The sequence below is a fragment of the Xyrauchen texanus genome, chromosome 5, assembly GCF_025860055.1.
Source record: "Xyrauchen texanus isolate HMW12.3.18 chromosome 5, RBS_HiC_50CHRs, whole genome shotgun sequence".
Taxonomy (NCBI): domain Eukaryota; kingdom Metazoa; phylum Chordata; class Actinopteri; order Cypriniformes; family Catostomidae; genus Xyrauchen; species Xyrauchen texanus.
The window spans coordinates 22,286,624-22,295,571 of NC_068280.1; the positions used below are offsets into that span (position 1 = coordinate 22,286,624).

At 45.9% G+C, this 8,948-nt stretch overlaps 1 protein-coding gene and 1 long non-coding RNA gene across 2 annotated transcripts; both read right to left on the minus strand.

The window, feature by feature from the left end:
• Positions 1–2,356: 2,356 nt before the first annotated feature.
• Positions 2,357–7,548, minus strand: LOC127643507 (uncharacterized). The gene is made up of 5 exons (XM_052126308.1): positions 7,263–7,548; positions 6,649–7,068; positions 6,380–6,534; positions 5,998–6,259; positions 2,357–2,482 (listed from the first exon to the last, which is right to left on the minus strand). The coding sequence occupies exons 1-5, from the start codon at positions 7,371–7,373 to the stop codon at positions 2,357–2,359; spliced, it is 1,074 nt and encodes a 357-aa protein (XP_051982268.1). The 5' UTR covers positions 7,374–7,548.
• Positions 7,549–7,832: 284 nt separating this feature from the next.
• LOC127643591 (uncharacterized) lies at positions 7,833–8,646 on the minus strand. The gene is made up of 3 exons (XR_007970536.1): positions 8,529–8,646; positions 8,138–8,211; positions 7,833–7,987 (listed from the first exon to the last, which is right to left on the minus strand). It is a non-coding gene; the product is annotated as an uncharacterized LOC127643591 (long non-coding RNA).
• Positions 8,647–8,948: the final 302 nt, after the last annotated feature.

Below are 8,948 nucleotides of genomic sequence, written 5' to 3' on the forward strand. Positions count from 1 at the left end.
AAGGTAGGACACAGGAACTTTGCTGCTACCCTTTCATGGACAGCAGAAGCTGACGAGGCATTCACCCACATGAAACAGGCATTGGCACTAGCGACATACCTCAGTACATCAGATTATAAAAAGCCTTTCTTCCTGGATGTTTCTGAAACAGGAGGGGTGGTGAATGCTGTTCTGTTTCAGAAAAAGGAGGGAGAAAGGAGAGTACATATGTACCACAGCTCAAAGCTGGACAATGTGGAAAAAGGCCAGGTGAGTTGCACGGGACATTTAGCAGCACTCTGCAAAGCAATAGAAAAAACGGCCCACATCGTTATGTTTCATCCACTCATAGTGAACACCTTGCATGGAGTGGTGACATACCTAAACTCAGCAGCCTTCACATTTTCAACAGTAAGAAAACTAAAGATTGTTGAAATATTGAAACAACCTCATATTACCTACACTGCCACAGGGGTAAACATGACAAAATGAATGAACTCTGAAGGACAAGAGCCACATGACTGAATCCAGGGCAGCAAAAGATCTGAAGATGAGAATGGAACTACACACAAAACCCCTGGATGAACCAGACATAACCCTGTACAGCGACTGATGTTGCCATAAGGGAAATCATGGGAATATGGCCTCCTATGCAGTGGTTAAACAAGAAGGGGAAAATATCCCCATAGTGGATGCTCCAATTATCCCACAACTGGCCTCAGCTCAGCTGGCTGAAATCACCGCACTCACCAAAGCACTTGAAATAAGTGAGGGCAAAAGAGTAAATATCTACACCGACTCTGCCTATGCCTTCGGAGCAGTACATGTTGATGGGCCACAATGGATGAGAAGAGGATTCATAACCACACAAAAGACCCCTGTGAAGCATGCAGAACAGTTAAAATCACTACTAAGAGCCTTACACATGCCAAAAGAGGTAGCTGTAATGAAATGTAAAGGTCACCAAAACAGTAACACCCCAGTAGCGATAGGGAATGCTGCGGCAGACAAAGCTGCCAAAGAAGCAGGCGGATACAAAGGTCAAATGGTGTGTTTGCAGTTAGAAATCAGACCAGAGCTAACAATCGAACACATAAAACAAATGCAACATGAAGCAGGGCCTTATGAGCAGAATCAGTGGCTGCAAAAGGTTGCAAAAAAGGAAAATGACCTCTGGAGACCAATTGGAAGAAAAATTGCCAAAACATGCAATGGTACGAAATTGAATTGGGTAGATGCATTACCATTAACTTTGATGTCTATGCGCTCTTCAAAGAGTGGAAAGACACACCTCTCACTGCATGAATTGTTGACTGGAAGGCCCATGCCTGGGCCGCCCAGAGAAGGGGGTCACGGACCGGCCCTGGATCTGTGGCAAATAGAGGAAGATGAATATATCAGGGCACTCTTTAACATTACACGAGTACTGTCTTCACAGGTGAGAAACACAGAGGAACCCGAGGAAGAGACTATGGAGCCTCCTGTCAAGCCTGATGACTGGGTACGGGTGAAGGTCCACAAGAGAAAGTGGTCTGAACCCAGGTGGACAGGGCCGTGGGAAGTGGTGGAGTGCACCCCCATTCCCTAAAAGTAAGGGGTAAGACAGGAGCTAATTGGCACCACCTGACACATTGTGTACCCTCACAGGCCCCCTCATGCACAACTGCGGAGGTTAGAACTGATTTGGCTGGGCTGCATGAAAAGATAGATATCTAGAATTTTCCAAAATACCTGAAAAAATAGAAGCAGCAATAGGGGACGATTCAGAGTCCCCATTTACTATTGCAAGTAAGAGAACCTCCACATCACCACCTACAAAACTGAAAACTAAAAAAGGGACTGGGGCTAGGAGTATCATCTGCTGCGTGTTCTGGGTGGGAATCAGCTTAACGGTAGTGTTAATACTTGCATTCGCCGGAACAGCTTTGGGAAATTGTTAATCTTATAAAATGACCCAACTACTTGTACAACTGCTGATCCTAGTGTCCCTGCACCAAGCTACAGGGCTCTGGGAACTGGTCAGCAAAGAATATAGTTTGAAAGATGGAACAACAGTGTCATTAAAGTGTGGGCCCTTTATAGGATGGGGCAACAACGTCACTTACATGAAAGCATACAAAAATACATATGTAAAGAGCCATGTAACTGGGAAGATATCATAGTGTCTACCTCATCCCCCTCGGGGGGGAAGATATTCACTGATTCCTGCATGCACAAACAACACTGCAACCAGCGTAATCTGACAAGTTACAATAAAAGATGCAGGACAGTACCGGTGCGCCATCGAGCATAGGGGCAAAGATACATACCAACAGGTGAAGGTTAAGGTAAACAGGAAAACAACTCCCCAAAACTCACCTGAAAAAGCTCCTGTGTATCAAATACCTACATCACCCACAAACCAAGTGGAAATATATACTAATCGCACTAGCATCAGAGAAGTAATGGTGGTAGAGACAGGTTTTGATGACAAATACGTGGCTAGAATGGATGCTCTATACGGCTAAACAACACAGAGCATCAGGATGTGTAGCATGTGCTATGGCAAGACCAGCTCTGGGAACCACCCTGTTCCCCTTGAATACTGACAATGACTCAGAAGGTGAAAAGTGCTTGCTAAAATTATATGTAGAAATGTCCCCACCCAACTGCACCTCTCTCAGCCTCCTGTTACCGAACACTATGGCCTATATTTTGCCCAAACCCTTTGTTTTTTACCCCGGAAATTACTCATGAATTACAAGCAACAAACCCAACAGGCCCCAAGGTAGGAAGCCTTACTAGCTGCCACACAAGCAGAACTATAGGACAAACCCAGATAACCGGTCTCCTTAATATGAAACATGCAAGAGCAGATGTTTGGTGGTTCTGTGGAAAATATAAATATATAATATACCCTAAACTACCCCTGAACTGGACAGGAAGTTGTGCCCCCATACAGCTAATGATGCCATTTTTTTCATTGCCCTTCACAAGTGATGAATTATTATCAGCAGCAAAGGGGCAGGAAAACCGCTACAAGAGAAGTCCTAAAAAATATTGATGCTATATGGGTCCCTAGAGGAGTTCCGAGTGAATTTAAAGCTCGTTGCCAAATAGGTGTAGGATTTGAATACATTTTTGTATGGCCCACGAGCAACAAAAACGTGGATGGGATTAATTACATCTATTACAACCAGCAAAAATGTGTTCATTAATACCTGAGACTCTGTGGAAGGACTGAGTGAACAATTAGATAAAACCAGCATGATGACAGGCCAAAATAGGATAGCAATAGATATGCTCCTAGCTGAAAAAGGAGGGGTGTGTAAGATGTTTGGAACAGCATGTTGTACATTTATTCCAAACAATACTTCCCCAGATGGCACAGTGACAAAAGCACTGGAAGGATTGACCGCCCTCAGTGCCGAATTAGCAGAAAACAGTGGGGTGGAGGATATGTTAGATGACATATTGGGGAACTGGTTTGGAAAATATAAGGTTATGATGGTGAGCATTATCCTGTCTATTGGAGTTATGCCAGCAATAATGGTGGTATGTGGATGTTGTTGTATACCATGCATTAGAACCCTTATAATTAGGTTGATAATAACTACCCTAACGAAAGAGGGAGAACAAAATAATGGGGGAGGGCCATTTCCCTTATCCGAGGTACCACACCCAAAGGGAGAGAGTGGAGCAGAAGAAGAGAGCCGGTTAGCTTAAGAGAGAAAATCCAGCACTCAAAATACTGTAAATAATGACATGTTATAGCCTTATGCCTTACAGGTGACCGCCAGTGCGGCGGAGTAGTGGAAGAGAATCCTGTCAAGAACAGTGTGGCAGCGGGGGCATGGTCAAGCGCCCCTCCGGGAGAGAAAAGCGGTAAGGGCACTTACACCTGAGCTAAATTATGTCTAACACCTGTCTCTAATTTCAGTGAGCACGGGGAGAGCGGCATAAAAGGGCCTCCATAGAGAGGGAGACTGACTTAAGAGTTACTGTGTGTCATTAAGCTTTCTGTGTAAAAGTGCTGTGTGCACATTGATAATAATAAAGAACCTCACCTCTGAGCCACTGCGTCAAGTGTCATCCCTTGGAGGAGATCTTTACACTGGTGCCGAAACCCGGGAATTGTTTGTCCAAGTATGGAGATGGGTCGCCCCGTAGAGTCCTCCCAGCTGACGGAGGTCCTCCAGTCCCTCGTGACACTACACCAGAGCCATCAACAATCCCTGCTTGAGCTCTGGCAGGACCAGGATCGGCATTTTTTTGAGATCATGCAGGCTCAGGCAGAGGACCGGCACGCCATCCGGAGCCTCCTGAGCCAGGAGGCCAGCACTGGCCACAGCCGCGACCCTGGACACCCGGAGCGGCCACAGCCGCTGCCCCCGCCCACGTTACAGAAGATGGGGGCAGCAGATGATCCTGAGGCCTTCCTTGATTTGTTTGAGCGAATGGCAAAAATCTGGGGCTGGCCGCATGAACAATGAACAGCCCGCCTAGTTCCTCTCCTGTCTTGGGAAGCTCAACTCGCGGCTCAACAACTGCCGGCAACTAACCTCCTGGCCTACACAGACCTAAAAAGAGCCATTTTGCAATGGGTCGGTCGGAGCCCGGAAGAGAATCGTCAGCTCTTCCAGGGCATGAAGTTGGAAAAGTCCGATCGCCCGTTCGCATTTGCCCAACGGCTCCGGGACGCCTGTCGGAGGTGGCTGCTCGCGGGGGACCGTGACGTCGAGGGAGTTGTCGATCAGGTGGTACTGGAGCAATTTGGCCAATGGCTGCCCCGGAAAACAGCGGAGTGGGTCAGGTGCCACCGCCCGGCGTTGCTGGAGGAAGCCGTTTGTCTTGCGGAGGACCATCTGGCGGCTATCCCGAGGGCGGACGAGCCCTCCTTCTCTCTCTCTCCCCTTCCCCTGTGTCTGCCCCTGCCTTCTCCCCCTCCCCTATGTCCTTTCGCTCCCCAGGGCCTGTTCCTGCCCCGCGCAGGCGTGGAGTGTACCAGAGACCAGCTTCCCAGCCTTGGGAGAATGTACCCTCCCCTTCCCCGTCATTCAGCCGCTCTCCTCCTCAGGTGGGGGCACCCACCAGCACAAATGCGGCCGTAACGCCTGGGCCAGCCTGTTGGAGGTGCGGAGACCCGGACCACTTCCGGGATCAGTGTCCGCTGATGGAGGTGGGGACGGTGGTGCGGGTCTCCGACGTCCCGCAGGCTGCCCCTAATCAGGCTGGAGCATACCGGATTCCGGTAAGGATCAGGGGGGGTATTTACTGGCTGCAATCAGACCACCATCCAACAACGCTTGGTTCAACCCGGGGCTTTGGGTTTAGCTAAACTGGTGAGGGTGAGGTGTGTGCATGGGGATGTTCACAAGTATCCCATGGTGACTTTGGCGATTAAATTCAGGGGAAGAAACCATAGTGTGGAGGCAGTGGTTAGTTCCCGCCTCACTCATCCGCTAATCTTGGGTACTGATTGGCCGAGTTTTAAAGATATGTGACCGATCACGGAAAGTAGGGACACAAGTCGGTTTTGGGGCATTTTGAGTTATTCACAGATTCTGAAAGTGTAGTCTCCAAGCTTTCCAACGATTTGTAACACATGGAAATCTGACAATATTTGGAGAAGTTGTGGCCATTTGAAGGTAGGCACTCAAAAAAGCTAAAAGGGGAGAAAACGGCCTCAAAAGATTGTGCAGTTCTCACCTCTCTCTGCTGCTGGGAGTGACAATAGGGCTCATTTACATCTCATTTAGATAAGCCATACCCCTGTAAAGCTCCCCTGTAAAGCTGTAAAGCACAGGGGAGCAAAAGGTCAGGAAAATGTGCCATCAAAGAAAAAAAAAGTTTGCAAACAGGTAATAAATAAATGTCTCTTAGCATCTACCGATAAAACTGTATAGGCAACTCTTATGTACACTGAGTGCTTTTCATACAAGAATGTAAAACTAAATTCAGGTGGTTGGTTGATAAAGTGACATTGCAGGTGTTGTAAACAAGAAAAAAGGTCTTTGTGACACAGTCCAATGAAATTACATTCAGCATCCTCTTCTGTGGACTCTTCTGTGTTGTGACCCTTGGCGCTGGGCATGTGATGTCTCTTGCCTCGTCAGCACAGAATGGCCTGATTTTTTCATATAGATAGGTCTGCCTGTCAATTTTCAGTCCAGGTGGGGCCAGGACAGGAAGACCGTCGACAGGGGGCAGATCTGCTCCGTCAGCGCAGTAGCTGATATTCGACAGGTTGTGCATCACGGTGACTTTTGCAAGCACCACACCTGGTCTCTTGGCTTCAAAGCTGTGACAGAAAAAGCACATAAGACATTTTAAACATGGCAAAGTATTTTCTTATAAAAAACTGTCATGTGTATGTTGTTGCTATGTTATATTGTATGTACACAATGAAAGTTTCAATTACCTGAAGTGCTGATAACTCTTGATCTGTGGGAGTCTACGGAAGTGGCGAGTCAGATGCTGCTGCCAGTCGAAGGTCTGGACTAAAACTTTGCCCTCTGCCGTTCCAACAAGCTGTGGGATATTGAGGTGACTCACAGGAGAGCTGTTTTCCACAACCTGATGACAAAAAAGAGAAGAGAGGAAGAAAAAAAAGATCTTCAGTTAAATGTTTCATTGAAGCAGAACAGAAAACAGCACTGAAGTCATTAAAGCAAAGTAAAGTTAAAGTACCTCAGCGATGTCTGCCAAAGTGTTGACTCTTGTCTTCATGTAGGCTTGCTTGATGAGTCCAAAGCCACAGTCAGGGGAAAACTTGGTGTGGCCAGCAATAAGGAAGTGGATTTCAATTTTATCGTGAAGCTTGTGTCCAACCCGCCAGGCAAGGTACCAGAGCATGAAGTTGTTCTTGTTCTGCCCACTGCAGTTGTCACAATGAAGATCCACCTCTGTTTCTCCAACTCCAAAGTTGCCGAAGAAATGATGCATGTAGCTGATGACTTCATTGCTTCCCTTAGTAGATGACATGCCTTCATCAATCAGGTAATTCACCTGTTTCTGCAGCCCTTCACATGAAACACCAAATAGGCCACATTTCCGTGGGGTCAGGAAGTACATTGGTCCTGGCTGGAGAGGGTTTGAGGGAAAGTGTAACTGTAGGAGACAGAGGGAGAGAGGGAACTTGGATTAGATTAAATTAAATTTGCATCTATTCATAATTGTCTAATAAAGATAAAACTTACTATATTGATGCTATTCTGCATTTGCACTATTTATTCTCATGCACCAAATCGCCCTTTAAGGGACATTAATAAAGTAAAGTGAAGTAAATGTGTGTGAAATATTACCTGCTGAGCAAAATCAAAACTGTAATGCATCCTAATCTTCTTGCTTGCTGGTAGGGATGGTCCAAAAGACAGGTTGGAGCCAGAGCAAATCTTTCTGCAGGCAGCAGTCATGTCGTTGTACACAGCCCTCTCTTTCTGCACAAGGGAAAGATGATCTTGTTGCTTCTTTACTGCTTCAGACTTTCTATCATCTGGGAGGTTTGCACTTCGTATCAGCTGCTCGTTATTGCTTTGGCACTGCCAGCAGAGATCTGTGCGTGGCCGGCAACTTTTGATGTGTGGGAGAAGTCGGTTCCACAGTGCTTTGAAGCTGGTTTTACAAACTGCACGCTCACCTGAAAAACAGATATTGCTTATGGTTAATTGTATTGTAATTGCTAATAGTGCTCCGCATTATTTCACTTTATAAGCACTCAATTTTAAATCAATGTTTACACATACCAAGCTCCTTAGCAGACTTCACGTAGAGACGCCACACTGAGGCCTTGGACACATGAGTTGGCAGCAACTTCACATGCCAATCCTTATGCCCAGGCTGTCGGCCAGGCAGCACGATGGCATTGTCTTCTGCATAGTGTTTTATGAAGTCCACAACTCTGTTGATATCCTCAGGGCTGATGAACCTGGCTGGTGGACGTGGCAATGAGTGCTTCTTCCTCAAACGTGGTCTTGCCCCATTCTCCTCATAGTGTTTGACTATATCAGCCAGGGTGTCTCTGCCAATGCTGAAAAAAGGGGAAATAAGAAAAACGTTTAACATCATGGTCTTGCTAACAGGCATCTTGTCACCTATATCAAAATGTATTGTACAAATTATAGGTACTTTTACTTTACTGAAGTAAATTTTATGATGAATACTTTTTACTTTTACTTACTTTAGAGCTTGTATCTGTACTTCCTGGTTTAGTCTTGTTTTAGTCCTGGTTTAGACCTCAGTTAGTGGTTAGACCTGGTTCGAGTCAAAGGATTAAAAAATCCTAAATTAAGTCATTAACACCAGTCAATTCAAGCAATTGAAGCATTATTCAAATTAATAGCAGAAGCTCACATTACCATCTTAAAGCTCATTATAGTAATGGGGGTTTTGGCAAGTGATATGATGCTAACGATTAGCAGCTAACGTTACAATTAAAACGACAGTCCTGAGCTAGCTAAAAACAATAGGTAGGTATTGGAAGGTCTAAACATGGACTAAACATGAGATAACGTGTACGTGTTCTTAGAATGAACAAAAAACGACAAACTTTGATGTTTATGGAAACTCACCCCATAAGAAACAGAAAAGTATTCTTGCAGATCTCGTTGCCTCCAATGAAATAAGTCGTTCGGGCACACTTTCTCTTTGTCGGGGTCTTCTTTGTGGATGTAACCATCTCCGAAGTTTGCACTGTGCGCCTGTTTGCCTCTAAATGTCCAATAATTCGCATGTCCTGCCACTCTTTTCCGCGAGCTAAAGAATCCAGCCGTATGTTGTACATAATGTCTGGAGAAAGCTTCTGGCTACAAGACTGTCTCCCATGCAGAGAGTTCTCTTTTCTCCTCGTGTAACATTTACAGTCAAAGTTACGGATTTTCCCCATTTCTCTATCTATATCCCCATCAAATGTTACTATCGATATAGCCTCTGATATCTTACGGTCCAACTCGTCTGACGCCAGTCCGATACATTCTTCCTCGTCTTCATCT